At 35.3% G+C, this 19,774-nt stretch overlaps 1 protein-coding gene across 1 annotated transcript in view; it reads right to left on the minus strand.

The window, feature by feature from the left end:
• Positions 1 to 18,901, minus strand: part of LOC124535707 (parapinopsin-like) — a 56,181-nt gene extending 37,280 nt beyond the window's left edge. Inside the window, exon 1 of the mRNA XM_047112017.1 lies at positions 18,631 to 18,901. Within this exon, the coding sequence (XP_046967973.1) occupies positions 18,631 to 18,807 (177 nt within the window). The 5' untranslated portion in view covers positions 18,808 to 18,901. The remainder of the gene's footprint in view (positions 1 to 18,630) is intronic.
• Positions 18,902 to 19,774: the final 873 nt, after the last annotated feature.

Here is a 19,774-nt window from a genome sequence, read left to right on the forward strand (position 1 = left end):
GATGTAAATATTTGTTCATTTGTATCCCATTTCTCGTAAAACATCTTTATTTTATTAGTATGGAACGACGAAAAACTTAGAATACTTTGTATATTTAACATTAATAATGAGACATTTTTCCGCGAAATAGCACTGTGTTCTAAAATTAAAGTATAAACAAAGTTAGTTAAATATAAATTAGGTAATAATGTTTCTTCGTAATTTATATAAAGATTCAAGAGACATTTGTTTTGAAAGTTTAATAATATTTAATAACCGCCCGACTGATTTCGGATTAGACGACTACTCCCAAAATAAATAGCTACAAACTGACTTGTTATGAAAAAAAATACGTTGTCAAAAAGGTGGAATTTAAAATATATGTATTATTTATATTTTAATTATTATTAATCTTCTTAGATTTTTCCATTCTAGGGTGCATTTTATACATACCGAATTCAAATTCGATTTAATTTGAAAATCAAAGATCTTTACAGTATTTTGTACATTACTTTTGTAAATTGATCATGAAGCAAGGCTTGGTCAAACACGGTATTTTATTTTTCCATGGAGACATTCGATAATTACATTAACATCGTACCAAAAAAAATACATTTTATTTATTTAATATGTATAATAAACTATAAGTGACTTCACGGCTTCGATAGATCCAATGCGTACAGCATTCATAATTTTCAGAACTTTTCTTGTTTCTTTACTTGTCCATGTATTATAATATACAAAAACATTATTCTCGAATCACTCTATGTATTAAAAAAACCGCATCAAAATCAGCGGTTAGCGGCTTTGTGTTATACTATGTTAATGATAAATAAAACATAACCAAATCTAACCTATATAGGCATGGATGGAAACATGGATTTTTCCCGCGGACTATGGTGTACAATTCACAACCTTTATAATGATAAATAAATAATAACGCAATATACTAAAGGTACGGGCCACGAGTCTGTAAATTTAAAATTTGGAATATAAAAACAAAAAAAAACCTAAATAGGCATATTTGTAGGATTCATTGTGAGTGACGTTGAAACGTAAGTACCAGGAATATATAGACTTCTGCTTACACTCATGTATCTCGGAAAGTTCGTGAAATCGTTGTTCCTGTTCCTAAATGATTTCCGGTTGCGTCGGATTTTCCGTCTCCTTTGGACAATAGCAATCAGGGGGTAAAGAGTGCATCTATTTTTGCGCACTCATTGGTAGATAATATGTCCTGCGAAGATCGCTAAGTTGAAAAGCTTTTTGTAAAATACTCGCATAAAACCAACACTAAATAGTCTACTTCAGGTGGACGAAAATATAGTTAAGTAACAGCCTGTACATTTCCCACTGCTGAGATAAGGCCTCCTCTTCCATTAAGGAGAGGGTTTGGAACATATTCCACCACGCAATTCCAATGCGGGTGGGAGGAATGCACATGTGGCAGATTTTCACATGCAGGTTTTCTGACGATGTTTTCCTTCACCGCAGAGCACGAGATAAATTATAAACAAAAATGAAGCACATATATATAGTGGTGCTTGCCTGGGTTTGAACCCGCAATCATCGGTTAAGATGTACGCGTTCTAACCACTGGGCCACTCAGCTCTCGGGCAAGCTATGTTAATATTATAAATGTGAAAGTAACTCTGTCTGTATGACGTCGCTCTTCCACGATCAAACCGCTGAACTGAATTTCTTGAAATTTGGTATGAAGCATACATGAAATCCAAGATAGGACAAAGGATACTTTTTTGCCTAACACATAACAAAAAAAAAACGCGAGCAAAGCCACAGGCACTAGTTGATTAAAAATAAATCGTCCATCCAATTAATTTAATTATAGCAATAGTTGCATATCTGAAAATCAGCATTGGGTTATTGAAACACAACTTGGAAGATGAATGGTACACCTATTTAGGACAGCATTACATGATTAACATTTATAATTGCTCGACAAATCTCTTCTTTATATTTTCTTTTGTAGATTAAGTATTAGTTTATTTATTTCTATTCTTTATTTTTGTTTTCTTATTCTTACTTTTTATAATTGTGCCGTGTCCTAAATAATTTTCTCCTTTTCTATTTGTCTTTCTTTGATGGGAACGCATATTATGTAATTAAGAATATTTAATATTTTAACCTGGTCAACACTAACGTTATTATCATCATAAAATACCACAAAAGCCTCGGTGATTGCTTACCAGTGTGTTATAAAGGAAATTGCCTAAAGCGTTGTTTTCTAGCCTCACACTAATTTTCACACGAGAGGGGAATAAAATTAAAAAAAAAAAACACTTTTAGTCAAACACGTTCCACACGAACAGGCTGAATAAAGCCTTAACTTATTTAGCAATAATTACTTTTCACACATTTTATTATTCACGTGTTTATTTAAGTTTGAAAATTTAACGTAGAAAGTTATGTTATCTCAAAGTATGTATAATATATATGCAGTCGATTACGAATAATTATTAACTTAGATGATTTTGTTGTATCTGTGAGGTGTGAACGCCGTGACATAACGAGTCACGTGATCGGAATCGTTTGAGGAGACAACTGTCACGTTCTTTTGATTCTTTTTCGATAGGGATACAGTTCGGACCTTCCAAACGGGATTGTTGGTTCACGCCACTGTAATAATTACTGTTAAAACAATATATATTACGACACAAATTACATGTAGCATCGGAAAATGCAATGAAATGAAAATAAAGCCGCCGATTACACGACCAATATAATAGCTCCCTATCGCGCCATTCGTCGCTATAGATTCTTGCGTCAGAGAAAGCAAGTGCATACAAATCGACGTGTCAAATTGACGAATATATTAGATCATATAATTTTACAAGTTATTACATTTGTGTAAAGATCATATTCACATGAGAAATAAATATTGATAATTTGGGATAGCGTACTCAATTCGGATGTAATCGGTTTTACGAATTTTGACGATGCATGCATGCCGATGATCTAAGTTGTGTATACCTACTTTATAATTTGTTACTAAATACAATACAAGAATTGTCATTATTCTCATAGTGTATACACGTATGTGTACTTTTAAAATGCGTCTCACAATTTCATAGCAAACTTTGTTTGAATCTATCGTATAGAAGATTTTGAAGTGAAATGTTTGAGTACGAATAAATTAATATTCAGAGTTTAATTTGAGTGCAACTTTATTTGAAACATTTCTGATGCAAAAGTGGCTTACTTCTCTAAGTTAAATTCGCAATAGTTCTAGCCATCTTCATAAAAAGAGGTCCTTAATATTTTTGGATTGAGCCCAGTCAAATAAGATCAAAAACGAAACATAACAACGAAAAAATTATAAGTAACGATTTCGGTTTTCGAAATTCGTAATTTGTTTCGTCAACGGCCATCTTGAATTTAAGAGAGATTTTTTGTTTATTTAATAAATAATTGAATTGATGAATACTATAAAGGACAGACGCTTACATTTTTGAAATCGTGTGTACACAAACTAATAAAAAAGTTTTGGTACCTTTTCTCTACGAGAACGTTTCTGAAACTAATAGAAAAAGACAAATATGCTGAAAGGAATATCGGGACCGGGTTCGGTGATTCTTATTTTTCAATTCTGATACTAATAGCTACTATTTTAATTATGCTTCATTTTCGAAATACCACAATAACAGTACTTACTTTATGTCTTACAAAGGCTTAGTTTCCAATTACGTAGATTTAAATAGAACATTAGGTACTAACCAAACTAATTAGGAGGGATGTCCGGGGTTGCCCCAAGTTGCGGGTTCTAATCACGACCTCTATGAATTTTTCATCTGATTAATTTGTTCTCGCATACTATATTGCAGATAAATATATAAACAATTTATTTTCTGGCGGTGAACAACAAACTTACTAGAAAATCGGATACGTGACCGTGCAAAAATTCAAATTTGACGTTACTAGAATCATTAATGCGTTAAAAAAAATACATAGAAAATACAGACAGTGCTTTAATAAGAAATTAAACCTTAATTCAACAGATAACCAATCTATGACGACCTCCGTGGTCGAGTGGTTTGTACACCGGTTTTCATGGGTACGCCACTCTGAGGTCCCGGGTCCCATTAGTTTTCTATGTCGTCTTGGGTCTGGGTGTTTGTGGTACCGTCGTTACTTCTGATTTCCATAACACAAGTGCTTCAGCTACTTACATTGGGATCAGAGTAATGTATGTGATCTTGTCTCATATTTATTTATTTATGTGTTATGTTAGATATCATGATCTTTATAAAGAAAATGAGGCAAAAATTCCCGGCGTAATAAAACCTTCATAAATTTTGAAAATTAAATGCTGACATTACGAGAAATTTAAATGTGAATTGTCTATAATTAGATTGCTGTTTACGATTATATCTGCCACTTAACATTGGATAAGCTAATTCTTTCTTCTCGTAGTCTTTGCCTTCGTCTAATGTATTTTAAGGTGATTAAATACTAATAGTAGGCAAATCGAATTTTATTCAAATTGTCAATAATAAACTAAACATAGAATATGGACATATTGTTTACATGGGAACTTAAGACCTGACCTGATGTGATAGGCGTTATATATATATTTTTTTATTAAAGTTGTCCGTGTAGTATTGTTACATATAATTAATAAAAAAAGTGTATGATAATAGTTGGACTTATCAGGAACATAAAGTTTAATCGGACCCAGTAATTGCAATAGCGGATTTCCATTTTACATCAAGCCATGCGTGTCGACGAACAGACAGCACTAGTTTCTATTGCAATTAGCACCACGTTTATATAGCGATAGCGGAGATAAATTGGTATAAACATTTTCTCAAATAACGAATGTTATACAGGGTGCAATATTTTCGTTATACAATGAAATGAATGTTTTATCCCACCAAAAACATTAAATGTAAAAAAAGGCCAAGTCTCTCGATGCAGTTTTTCTATCGTAAAAAGTTTTGAGATCTCACAGAAGCCAAGTCCTATTCAAATTATTTTGTAGTTATAAATCAACATTTAGTAATTGTATCAATAGTTTTCTTTATATTATAATTATAGTGACCTGGCAATGAGCACTGGTGCGTCCCTGATTAGCGACAGGGCGGACCATGTGAGTGGCCTCGTTGGCTAGGAGGGAGTGGTCGGTAGTCGGTACCAGAATCTATTTTTTTTAATTATCCTCTATTAGTGGTTCAAAGCCATCTCATGTCCTTCCTTACATATTGCATCCATGTCTTCTTAGGTCGGTCTTCCCCTCCCTCCCTCTTGAGAAAACATTTTTGTAAAATTTGGCTTTGACTTGTCTCTAAAGAATAATTAAAAGTTAAAATTGGCGTGTCCCTAGAGGGATGACAGATTACGGAGATTCAAATGTTTCATTCGAATTTTCATCTCGTTTTGATCAAGTATATCAGCTCTGAAGCATTCGCTTATAGATCACAGTTTTGTTTAGTTTATTTATGAGTTCTTGTAGTAAGAAGCATTCTTGTTAAGTACTTGCCTAGGGTGCAAGGTTTTCTCGGACCGACCGTTCAGTTTATTGGAGCAAGTATAGAGAATAATAGAATATTATTAGCAAAGCTTAAAGCCAGTCCTTTGTCTTTTACGTAGTTATCTTAAGAAGCGTAATTAGCATCAGAAGTAATTATCAAAAGAGTATAACAGTATCTTATGCCATGTAACATTAAAGAATAAAGAAACAAAATATTTATGAGAGAAAGATAGATATGTACTTATTTATTTATTTAATAAAGAACCACCAACAAAATTACATTAAAATAGGTTACATTACATTTAATCCATAGGTTACATTAAATCCATAGGTTGCAATTATACATATTATCACTTAAAGGTAGTTACAGCTAGCATAAAAGTAAAATTATACGAAAACATATAAGGCTAAAATTAAAATTCAAACTAGGACTCTAAATTCATATTTAAGTAGATATGAATTTACAAAACATAGGCTAATTGGTAAAAATAGGCTAACTTAAAAAAAAAACAACAAACAGAAGCTGATGAGTCAATAATAGAAACGATCACGAATCTTTATAATACTCTATAAATATATTAGGTATATATAATAATTAATAGTAGTGTTGGCGATAAAATTTCTGATGGGTATATACTAATTGCATGCGTAAATATCTAACACCGAGTAAGTAATAATTAAAAATAAATCTAAATACTTTGGTTAATTAAATTGTTAAATACTCCAAACTTATTCAACTAGAAAGCGTTATTTCGTTGACTATGATTAATTTATTTTTATATATATTACGTTTTTACCGTATTCCACGTTTGAAATATTACTCATATGTATATGTATGCATATGCTAATTTAGGTCAAAATCAAAATCAAAATAAACTTTATTCAAGTAGGCTTTTACAAGCACTATTGAATCGTAATTTTACAATTAAGTGAGGTTACCAACGGTTCGGAAAGTAGAATTTACCGAGAAGAACTGGCAAGAAACTCAGTAGTTAGTCAGTAGTCGATGTTTCTAACTGTGGATGTCTTTTATTACCAATAAGTCTCTTATCGTGATGAAGCCCCATCCAGACCTCTGCACTTCAAGCTTTTGTTTGACTGAGCCATCCCACAACTGCAGCACTCCATACACGAACGTATCTGAGCTTGATATTATGTGTAAAGATCTGGTGCGAAGTACCGCTTCACATTGTTAACATTTAAAAAAAAATCAATTCACCAATCATTTTCTTACATCACTATGAATCCGTCTTTATACGCACGTTCGTGATCAATTCACCAAAACTGTGTAAGTAACAAATTTCTGTTTAGCTATTCAAGTTTAAATTTGAAAATATACTTAGACAGATCGATAATAGGCATTTTATTTATTTATTTATTTATTTATTTATTTATTTATTTATTTATTTATTTATTTGGATAACCAACAAAAGTAACATTATTACATGCATTATATTATAAAGCTAATGACAATGGCTTAAATGTTCTCATACATCATGCAAAACATATATATTGTAGTGTATCAAAATTTAAATTAAGAAACAATAATGATTAAAAAATACAAGAAATCTTTTACATTATTCAATAAAACAATTACATTACATAACAATTAAACATTAACATATTCGATAATATTATAATATACAATTACCACGAAATTAAACTCTATTATTATATACATTGTCTTTGGTTATTATATTATTATGATTATTACATTATAAAATAAATAAATTAATAATAATTAGGAAAAATGGAGTACTTATATGTGCATATTTAAAAAAAAGTCTGTCAACAAATATTCAAATAATTAATTCGACATCTAAGTATAACTTAATTTTAATAGTGCATGCATTTAATGACTTGAGAAGTAGGCCAAAATTTTTTGTCTAAATTGTACCTGTTTATCATGACATATATCAAAATTATTGATTTCTTAAGCGGTTTGATTATATAATGTCAACATTCTGGGAATTGGTGAATTTTTACCTAACTGAGTCCTGTGTGTTGCAACTTGAAATAGTTTGCAAGGATATCGTGGTACTTTTGACGGAACTCGAAATAGAAATCTATTTAAGAGATCTGGACAGTCAATTTTGTTGTTTAAAAGTTTAAAAAGAAACATTAAAGATAGAGTTTTCCTTCTAGTTTCAAGGCTAAATATGTTGAACTTTAAGCTGTCATTATAATTTTTAAGATTTAGTTTAAATCTATATGATATTTGCCGCAAGAAACGTTTTTGAATATTTTCAATCCTTGTGGTATGGATTTTTTTGTAAGGTGACCAAATAACAATACAGTATTCCAGTTTACCACGGACAAGACTGATAAAGATCTTAAAAATTGTTGCAGTATTCTTGAAGCCTTTAGTGCTGCGCATGACAAAACCAAGAGATCTGTTCGCTAGTTCCAGACTACGATCAATGTGGGGAATAAAACTAAGACGACTGTCCATGATGACACCGAGATCTCTAATATTATTAGTTTCGGATAATAATCTTCCATTAATGAAATATTTGATCGGAAAAATATTTTTTTGCGTGTAAATTTTATATGGACACATTTCTCGACATTGAGATACAATTTGTTCGTCCTACACCATTTAGTTAACCGGTTTAGATCTTCCTGTAGAAGATATTGATCCCTTACATCCTTTATGACTTGCGTCAATTTTTGGTCATCCGCAAACAGGCTCATACTACTATTATTAGATATGTCCACTATGTCATTTATGAAAATGTTAAAAAATAAAGGACCCAAGTTCGATCCCTGAGGGACACCAGAATGATTAACAAAAGAGTCAGATTGATATCCATCGAGTACCACAATAGAAGATCGTCCTAACAGATATGATTTGCACCAATTTAGTAATGGATTTGATATTCCATATGCTGAGAGTTTTTGTAATAGTAATGTGTGGTTTACTTTATCGAAAGCTTTAGAAAAATCTGTATAGATAGCATCCACCTGATGGCCATGATCAACATTTTCGACAATGTCTGTTACATATATTAGCAAATTCGTAATTGTTGACCGTTTCACTATAAATCCATGTTGTTTTTCGCTTAGAGAATATTTAACGTGATTATAAATATGAGGATACACAATAGACTCGAAAACTTTTGCCATCGTAGATATTATTGAAATGGGACGATAGTTGCTTATTAGGTTTCTCTTACCTGATTTATAGATTGGGACAATTCTGCATAACTTCCAGATGTCAGGAAAGCACCCATCTCTTAAAGATTTGTTGTAAATAATCGTTAGTGGTATGGAAATCTGTTTAGCACATTTGGTTAAGAATATAGGGGCAATGTCATCAGGTCCAGCTCCCTTACTTTGGTCGAGTCTTTTTAATCTTTTAAATACCTCTTCACGAGTAAATTCGAAGTGATTAATTTCATTGTAAGTGCTGCAAGTGTCGATAGAATCAGTACTAGTTGAGTTGTCGACTTCATATACGGAAGAAAAATGTTTAGCAAAGAGATTACAAATGGTTTCAGCTGTGTTGGCCTTATCATCTCCGAGATTCATGACAGGTGGATACGTACTCTTAGATTTACGAATGTTTTTTAAATGTGTCCAGAAGTATTTTGGATTTTTACCGATTTCAAATTTAATTTAGAATACCCGTATAGGCATTTAATTTTTGCTTTGAATGTATGGACTCTAAAAAGCTTCTTTAGTATTTCTTATTGCATCACGAAAACGGTTCCCCTCCTCTTATAACATGGGTGAGTGCAGCTCATTCTTGCTGTGCGTACTAGTCTTCTTCGCGTTTGAAAAAAAAAACGGGTATTCTAGAATAAAGGTAATAAGCGACTTGAAAAAAGCTTTGCAATGAAGAACATGTGACATTATTATATTATATGCTCAGAAGCGATCACCTATAACTAGCTTCTGCATCATCATATCTAATACATTATATACATCTCGACGGTAGAGCTTTGCGCAAAGCTCAGGGATAAGTTTTACACATTCAGCTTGCTTATTAAAAGTTTTTAGTTTTTTTTTTCGTTCGTAAAGCTGTAATTATCTTTACGGTGTGTTCTTTTACATCAAGAATGATTTGAAAAAAAAACATTTCCGATTAATTTATATTTAGAAATGATTATAAATAATGCGATCGAATAAGTACTTTTTTTTCTGCAAAAAGAATGACGCCTTATTTATGTATGAAATCTGCAATTATAGACAAAAGTGGCGTTCATTTTAAAGCAAGTTTTTTTGTATATGCTATATAGAAGAAGATTCACGTTAGAGATTTCCAATAACACTTGTTTACATCATCTCGGATATATACTTATATAATACCTTAATAAAACAAAAAACTCAATATAAAAACTCTTAACTTAAAAAATAAATAATAATCTATTGTCTATAGACTTTTGTTTTTTTGATACTCAAGCTTATCACAATCATAATCCTCGCGCTATATACAGTAGGATGCAACTTTGTCAAATTGACAGGTCTCAAACGACGAAGTATTTACAAAGTTTTAAATCCATCCATCTCAGAATGATTTCCTATTACTCTTATGTTTTCTTTTTTTTATTAATATTGTCATTAAAACATTCCACAGACTAATTGTAAAAAATGTTATTTTGGTACATGTTCCGTATATACATATACATTTAGTAAAATGCAGTTATTTTAGTACAAAATGTTCAGGCCTTACCAAAGATTGAGTCAGTCAGCGTGAGCTCATTGCTCTGCCACAACTTGGTCTGTTCATATATTGAATTCATGATACTGTCTAAACTTTTACAAAAAGAAATAATTAAAGTTATGTTATTATTTATTCAACACTTCTGTTATAGCAAAACTACATTGCACTAAGTTTTGAAACTGATTACTTGTGTTAGAGTTATTTTTTTTTACATTGTATAACTAAAATTTATTAGAAGAATTTAGTTAATAATATGTTGATTGACTATTTTTAGAATATGTTGTAATGTAATATTTTAATTTTTCACGATTAATACTGGCCGATTGTCTGATACTGGTCGAAAAGAAAGAGAATGTCAAGAAATCGAATGCGGCGGCAGTGTTTAGTGATATTTCTTATTAATTTGGAAATAATTAGAATGAGAGGCTAAATTTAGATATAAAATACGGGATGTATTGTAAAACACGGATTAGTGGATAAAATGAATGTAAAAATAGTGTTAATAAATGAATCTGGCAGAATATCGTTGTTTAAACTCGTGACCATCCTAAGACTTGTATATGGTGTTGTACATTTACAATACACCAATCGTGATAGAGTTACAAATAAAAAGATTTACATTTTTTAATCTTAATCGGAATCAACAATTCCATACTGTAAGTTTAATTAGCCAAGATATTATAATTATGATGTATTTATTTAATACTATGTAATATATATACTAATAAGTTTTTAAATTCATAAGTTATAACTGGCCATAGTCACATAATTACTTTAATTATGTAACTATGGCAACGGAAAAATAAGGAAAATAATATTTTTGATGTTGAATTTTGAATAATTAAATTTTAATAACAAAAATAATCGAATTTACTTAAAGATAATCTCAGATCCTTTTAATACCAAAACTAATCAATGATAATATCATTCAAATAAAATTGACTACACTACACTACACCACACTCCAACAAAATTTATCAACACAATGATTAAAAAAAAATATACGTCCTTCAGACTTTATGGTTCAGAATTTTTGTTTAAAATTTCCATTTAAATGTAATCGTAGCGGACGCGAAATTGGTTTTGTTCATGAATGTTTCTCCATTTTACAGTTGCAGGGAATGTTAATGATACCACGAAAGCAGTTTCGTTAAGAATGCATGCGTGTGTTATCATATGTTAAATCGATTGTGGCGTAATAACATTTCTAAAACCTTGAAAACACTTAAATACCAAACCAGGTTTAGTACGAAACAACTTAGATGTAGCATCAGTTAATTCAATAAAACCGATTACTTCCGATTTACACAACCAATAGAAATAGCTTCCTATCGCGCCATTCGACACTATTCGTCGCTATAGATTCTCGCGTCAATTCAACCCGACAATGCAATGCCTTGATTTAATCTTCTTTGAAAGTAATATGTGAACAAAATTGTTACACTTTATATGAGACAATAATAATATATATAAATTCGTGTCGCGAGTGGAACTAATACCTTAAGGCAACCCTTTGACCCTTACGATCGAACTGACAACTCGCATTGAGCTATTGTGTCTTATAAATCCGCTTCAAAGACTGATAAGGAAAAGGTTTCCAATGTATTTCATTTCGCTGGCCTACTACACCCAGTGACATGACATCAGCATCCATAAAATGTAATTTGGTTCCGGAGATTTTTAAAAATATCATTCGTGAACAATACTTCGTTCACTTTCGTTTGGATATAAAAAATATTATGATGTAATTTGTTTACTTTTTATAAATATCAAAAGTGTATGCTGAATTCGATAGGATGAAAATTATTCGAAGTGTCACCATATTTTCTTAACTATTTGTTTTCCCTAACTTACATGACTATAGACCATAATGTCAGAATTCATAGTAAGAGCATTTTTAAAAGAACTGTTTTATTTTTTTATTCATAACAGTATTTTATATTTAAAATTCTTCAAAAGACCAATCAAAAGCGTTATTATTTTCAATTTTGAAGTCTATTCGATTTTCAAAAACACAAACTCACAAATTGAGCTTTCGATTTCTCTCACTAGATGGCGTTGTTTCAATTCAATACAAATCTTATTAAACGTCAACGAATAATTAAAAAAAAATCTAGGCACACGTAATATAAATATAAGTCCACAAAGAGTAACAACATATATGGACATAGCTTATACTATGTGCAATACGATTGAAAGTTAAAACAAAGGAATAAGAAATACGAAAATGCTTTTAAAGCGGATGAAAGAAGTCATCTTAAAATACTTCATACTATGGGAATGGGAATATGTATTTTAAAAGCCGAAATACGACGTCACGTGATTATTGATATAAGAAACGAGACGTTCCGATGGAGCGAAAACGTAGTTTATAGATGTTACAGATTCAAACATTAGAAATAATAAAACACAGTTTTTTAGTTATGTTATAGTACAAGTTACCGTCTGTGGCTTGACATACTAGGATTATTATAATCTGTCTCTTTTTCTCATTTATACAATTCGTTATGACATTTATAACCTTATATAATGATTTTTTTTTTATTGGAATCTTTGTCCGTCTGTGTATTTCAGATTATATTATTATTCGATGTATAATCGTATTATTTGTTGCTTATTTTTTTTATGGTATAGGTTGGTAGACGAGCATATGGGCCACCTGATGGTAAGTGGTCATCATCACCCATAGAGAATGACGCTGCAAGAAATATTATTTATTCCTTACATCGTCAATGTGCCACCAACCATGGGAAATAAGATTTTATGTCCCTTGTGCCTGTAGTTACACTGGCTCACTCACCCTTCAAACCGGAACACAACAATACTGAGTACTCTTATTTGGCCGTAGAATAACTGGTGAGTGGGTGGTACCTACCCAGACGGGCTTGCACAAAGCCCTACCACCAAGTGAATTAATCGTTATCATTATATATCTGATATTTCATCATTGTAGGCTAGTGCAGTGGCGTAAATACGGCGGTGCCACCGATGCCCAGGCACAGGGCGTAGACTCTCGGGGGCGCAAGAATAGACAGACTGGGCGGGACTATTGTTTTTTCGTTTTGCTCTTGTTAAGATTCCGCTGAGTCCCTAGTCGTCGATTCCAATACAAAACGTACTTACATGCTTGTATCATTAAAAACATACATCGCGCTCATTTTTTGGCAGTGCACAAGCGTATTTGTGTTTAGTGTTTATCGTATCGGCAACGCATTTGCAGTAGTGAACCTGCGTTTAAGTTTTATATAGTACTTTAATATGTTAATGCTAATTATGTATCGCAATTTTAAATCATGTCTATTATTGTTATATGTAGCCTTAACATCTAAGTCGCTTACTGCTGTCTGTCCGTATGTGTAAAATTACGCAACATATTTTGATGTAGTTTTTTATATAGAGCGATTCGAGAAACTTATTGTACATGATACATAGACAATATAGTAAAGCATACATACAACTCAGCTGGCCAATTATTCTTGCAAGAGAGTGTTTAAAACTAAATTCGGTTTCGCCAGCCATATTAGAGCCCACCAGCGTAATTTATAGGAGTCGCCGTCACCGGATGCGGTGTGGACGACATGATGATGAATAGTAAAGCAACACTGATAATTTAAAAAGTTTCTAATGTGGTGTCATAGCATTGCCCGCGGTCGAAGCTAAGGCAGGTCGCTAGTAAATAAATAAGCGTATGTATAACATATCGTTTGTCGACGATAAGAGTTGATCTTACTAAGGCAGAATGTGTGTTTCAAATAATAACATCTTGACGTAGATCAGGTACAAGCTTGGTTGGAATGGCGCCAATAGCATGTTTTTTTTTTTTTTTTTTTTTTTATGGAATAGGTGGCAAACGAGCAGGAGGCTCACCTGATGGAAAGTGACTACCACCGCCCATGGACATCTGCAACACCAGGGGGCTTGCAGGTGCGTTGCCGGCCTTTGAGAAAGGAGTAGGCTCTTTTCTTGAAGGTTCCCATGTCGTATCGGTTCGGAAAAACCGCCGGCGACAGCTGGTTCCACAGAGTGGTTGTGCGAGGCAGAAAATGTCTAAGAAATCGCGCTGTTGTGGATTTTCGGACATCAAGATGGTGCGGGTGAAACTTAGAATTTTGACGAGATGTCCGAAGGTGAAATTCAGCAGCCGGGATTAATCCGAACAATTCCTCAGAACATTCCCCGTGAAAAATTCGGTAGAAGATGCAGAGTGATCCAACATCTCTACGCAAAGCCAAAGGATCAAGGAGATCGGAAAGGGCTTGATCGTCGATAATTCGAGCCGCTCTACGTTGGATGCGGTCAAATGGAAGGAGCTGGTACTGGGGAGCACCCGCCCAGAGGTGAGAGCAGTACTCCATGTGAGGCCGAATTTGCGCCTTGTAAAGTTTTAGGCGATGGGCCGACGTGAAGTACTGTCTCGCCTTGCTGAGCACACCGAGCTTCTTTGAAGCCAATTTGGCTTTGCCTTCCAATTGACCGCGGAACTGAACGAGGCTCGAAATATCAACGCCAAGTATTCCGATACTACCTGTAGCGGCTATCGGGATGTTCTCAAATCGTGGAGATACGACAAATGGTGTTTTTTTAGCGGTTAACGCGCAAACTTGCGTCTTTTTGGGGTTGAAATGGACTAAATTTAGCCGGCCCCAGTTCGAGACTTCGTTTAACGAAGACTCGATTTCAGACACAAGTTTGTTCCGGTTTTCTTCGACGTTTTCCCGAGAAATATTAGCGCGGCCGGTGTATAAGGTGTCAACGGTACTGTCGTCTGCATAGCAATGAATGTTCCCGATTTGCAACAAATCATTGATATGCAGAAGAAACAGAGTGGGTGATAGGACGCAGCCTTGTGGAACACCAGCATTGACGAATTTTAAGTCAGAGCATGCACCGTCGACAACGACCTTGATGCTCCGATCTGCCAAAAAGCTGGTAATCCAATTGCATAATTTCCCGGGAAGCCCATAAGAAGGAAGCTTCGAAAGAAGCGCTTTGTGCCATACGCGATCGAAGGCCTTCGCTATGTCCAAGCTGGCTGCTAATGCCTCCCCCTTGCTCTCAACTGCTTCAGCCCACCTGTGAGTAAGGTAAACTAGAAGATCACCGGCTGAGCGACCCCGACGGAAACCGTACTGGCGGTCACTAATCAGCTGATTCTCCTCTAGGTACCGCAGGAGCTGGCAGTTAATAAGGGACTCCATTATCTTGGAGAGCAAGGAGGTGATGGCTATAGGCCTATAATTGGACGGATCTGAGCGGTTGCCTTTTTTAGGGATCGGATGCACCAAAGCAGTCTTCCAGGAGTTCGGGACGACGCCTAATGCGTAGGATTGCCGGAAAAGACGCGTTAAGACCGGTGCCAACTCGGGAGCACATGTCCGTAGCACGATTGGAGGGATGCCATCGGGTCCACTCGACTTGTGAATGTCCAAGGAAAGAAGTGCTTTCCGAACTGCACTTTGCCGAAATTTAACCTCCGGCATCGTCGTATCACATCGCGGGATTGATGGAGGTGACTTTCCTTGGTCATCCAGAGTCGAGTTCGACGCGAAGAGAGACCCTAAAAGATCGGCCTTCTCCTTCGCGGTATGGGCCAATGACTCACCGTCCCTGTGCAAAGACGGAAAAGAAGGCTGACAGAAATTCCCTAGGACAGCCTTAGCGAGAGACCAGAACGCACGTGTTCCTGATGGGAAGCGCACCAGTCTCTCGCCAATTCTGCCAATGTACTTCGACTTCGCCTCAGCTATCACGTTTTTGAAGGACCTGGAGGCAGAGTTATATTCCTTTCTGAATGTGCTGGTGTTTGTATCACGAGACGCCGATGCGTTAGCCCAGTCTTGGTAGCGTTCCCATTTTCGGCGTGAAGCCGTCTTACAGAGGCGACCAAACCAGGGCTGGGACTTGCCACCAATGGGCACCGCAGAATATGGAATGAAAAGTTCCATACCCTGAAGCACCACATCGGCGACAGAGTCAGCAACAACGCTCGGATCATCCATCGAGAAACAAACTCGCCCCCATGGGTAAGATGCAAAGAAGGACCGCATCCCATCCCAATCTGCTGACTTGTAGTGCCACACGCGACGACAGCCCGCGAAACGAGGTCGTGAGTACCGTGCAACTGGCACTGTACTCCGGACGAGACAGTGGTCCGACGAGCCCAGAGGGGGATCGACGACAATCTTATAGCCGTCCGGATGCGAAGTCAGCAGAAGGTCCAACAGGGAAGGTGTATGATCCTCCACGTCCGGTATTCGCGTTGGCGAGGTGACCAGTTGTGTCAAATCATAAGCCAAAGCGAAGTCGAGAACAGATCTACCCGCATGATCAGTGGTGTGTGATCCAAGCCACTCTGTATGATGAGCATTGAAATCGCCCAGAATAATGATCTCTGCGGATGGAGTCTGCTGCAGCACGGAATCTGTAGACAATTGGACGTGCTCAACCAGTCGGTCGGTTTCGGCATTACCGCTATGGGACCTATAAAGGCACGCGTAGATTCGCGGATGGTCGTCGCAGTCTACGCGCAGCCAGATAATTGATAGGTCCTGCCCTTCAAGGCTGCCGAGGCGTCGAGAGCAGATATCATCTCTGACGTAAACGCACACCCCAGCTCGTGGCACAAAAGTATGCTCCAATTTGTACCCGGGGTAAGAGAGAAAAGACGTATCGGCAGGAGAAGATATCTGGGTCTCGGTAAGAAAGAGCAAGGCCGGCTTCGCCGTCTCAAGGTGAAAGTGAACGGCATTCAAGTTGGAGTTGAGTCCCCTTATGTTGCAGAAGTCCACAGCGAGTGTGGTAGGGGTTGCCTTATGATGCCTGCTCCGCTTGCCCCGAACAGTGGCGAGCGCAAAATTGCCCCCCCCAGAATTCGGAGGGCAGCCTGGGCATCCCTGCTCAGGCGGTGTACGTCCTGAGCATGGATGCCCAGAGAGGGATTCTCCATCGCAGTCGCTGATGGTACCCTCCTGGGGTAATGTCACCAAATTCTGCACAACCATATTTTGGGGGGAGAGGGATCGGGCCTCCGGAACTCTCACTTACCGGACGAAACGCGGTAGCATAGCTACCACTTCACGCCGATTTTAAGTGAGAGAGTGGTACTTCCCCGGGCGTGCCGGCCCATTCGACTGCAACCGAGAGGTATGCAGTGTGGCACTACCACTTGCAATGTATTGATGTATTTAATGTAACCTTTAAAGGACGATATAGTGTTTGTAAATAATGTGTGTCCATGTGTATAGCCTGTTGAACAACTCTAGAGTTGTCAACAGATACAATTTTAATACAATTCTCATTAAGATTCTAAAAAAATAATATTTCCTATATGATATTTTGAGCAGATTAATAATCAGCATTTGGCTAAATTCCTAAAAATATATTTTCAACGGTTCACGAGTGAGATACGAAATGTGTTATAGAATAGCACTTTTAAATTTAAATACTAAATTCAAATTCGATTCGAAACTAGACACACGACCAACAGCAATGCTATTCGGATGCAAGAACATCTAACTACTAACTTTCAACGAGAAAAATAGATGGATTCATGATTCAATACTGAATTTGAGGCTAACTCAATCCTGATCAGTTTTTCAAATTATTTACAAGCCAAACGTTATTTATAAATCTTTTAGGTTAAAATGTGGGTAACGGTCTGTGCATGGGACAGATCGTCACCCATTTTTTCGAGGTGTGATTAAAAAAAGTGGTCCATGTCGTTTCCCGTAGCTCAAACTATCTCCAAACCAAATTTCATGTAAATCGGTTCAGCGGTTTAAACGTAAAGAGATAACAGATATTTTTCATATAAGTAAGAAATATTACTATACTATTAGATATATTGGCATTTTATATTCTATTCTTTATATAAAAAAAATGTTAAAAGCTAATTAAAGAAGAGGAGCATATAAATTAATAAATACTTTCAATGAAGTTCCATTTTTTTATGGAATAGGTTTTGCGGACGAGCGTATGGGCCACCTGATGGTAAGTGGTCACCATAACCCATAGACAATGACGCTGTAAAAGATATTAACTATTCCTTACATCGTCAATGTCTTGGGAACTTAGATGCTGTGTCCCTTGTGCCTGTAGTTACACTCACTCACCAACAGTACGCAGTATTGTTGTGTTTAGCGGTAGAATATCTGATGAGACGGTGGTACCTACCCAGGCGGGCTTGCACAAAGCCCTACCACCAAGTCAATCCATACATATAAAAGCGAAATACCACTCACTGATCACAATATCTCAGAAACAATAACACGTACAAACTTGAAATTTGTTAGTTTTGTTCCTCATAGGATGTAGACATTCGATAAGAACGGATCATATGAAATTCCATCCCTAAGAAGGTGAAACGGGGGTTTGAAGTTTGTATTTCACAAATTACATGCGGGAAAAACCATAGGTTTAGCTAGTAGAAATATATGAATATTTATTACATGATTAAGTAAGAACATTTATATAGTGTATTAGTTCACAGTATACTGACCTGTCGATCTTTGAACATGAGAAGGATCACCATTAAATTCAGAAAGAATCCAAAGAATCCAATAAGGAACAGGACAAACGCTGACACGACGTATCCCCATCTCGGCATCAGCAGCGGAAACTCTTCCCCGTAAGCCCGCACCACTGTGTCATTGAAGTTATCCCCATAGGACGCCATTACATCAAATGCTACACTTCACTTCACTTCAATGTTAAACTCACTTCACACTTAATAAACACTTCACTACTTCCTTAAAGCGCTCGCTGTAATCCATTGATGTATCTGAAAAAAATATATAACAAATTAGTGGTAAGTAAATTGTTTGACAAAAAAAAAGTCCTTTTCACGGAATTGAATATATTTCAACGAGTTTTAATTAAAAATCTGACTATAAAGGAAAAAATGTTTAGTTCGTTTTAATTTGAAAGCTCGAATACTAACGATCGAAACGGTACTCTTTTAGATTTAATTATTTGAGGATGTTTTTCGAACGATAAAGGTAGTGTACGTGGCGTAATTAATGTAATTGAGTTAGGATTTTTACATACCCCTACACAAGATCGTTTAACTCTTATGTAATAAGGATAAGCGTATATCGCCAAGTTCCAGACTTCAAGGTTGGACTTCAAAATTTTATTATATAAAAAATAACTTGACTTGGGTCAAGTTATCTTTTATATAATAAAATTCCACAGACATTTTTAACTTTGCCGTTTTGAATGAATGAATCATTTGTAAAAAAATACTTAGTAAAGAAGGCATATTATTCATTGCAATAAAAAAAGGCGTGAAATTTGTACTTGTGAACTTCCAGGCAGGATATATTACATACATATATAATTGTATTTAACTGACATGACTGTATTTTTAAATGTTGAAAAAGAGTTACTACTGAGTCTCTGCGGGACCTCGGAATGGCATACCCATGAAAACCGTGTACATACTACCGGAGTACGGACATCTCAAACTCAAACTCAAATTACTTTATTAAACGTCCATTACACTTTTTTATTGGTGGTCAAATTAAAAACTACCACCGGTTCAGAAAAAGGTTTACGTAAGATACGTCTAAGTTAATAACTATATATCTTTCTTTTTTAATTTGTATTTCATTTATGTTGACAACGAAAACCGATGTACGGAT

The sequence above is a fragment of the Vanessa cardui genome, chromosome 15 (genome assembly GCF_905220365.1).
Source record: "Vanessa cardui chromosome 15, ilVanCard2.1, whole genome shotgun sequence".
NCBI lineage: Eukaryota > Metazoa > Arthropoda > Insecta > Lepidoptera > Nymphalidae > Vanessa > Vanessa cardui.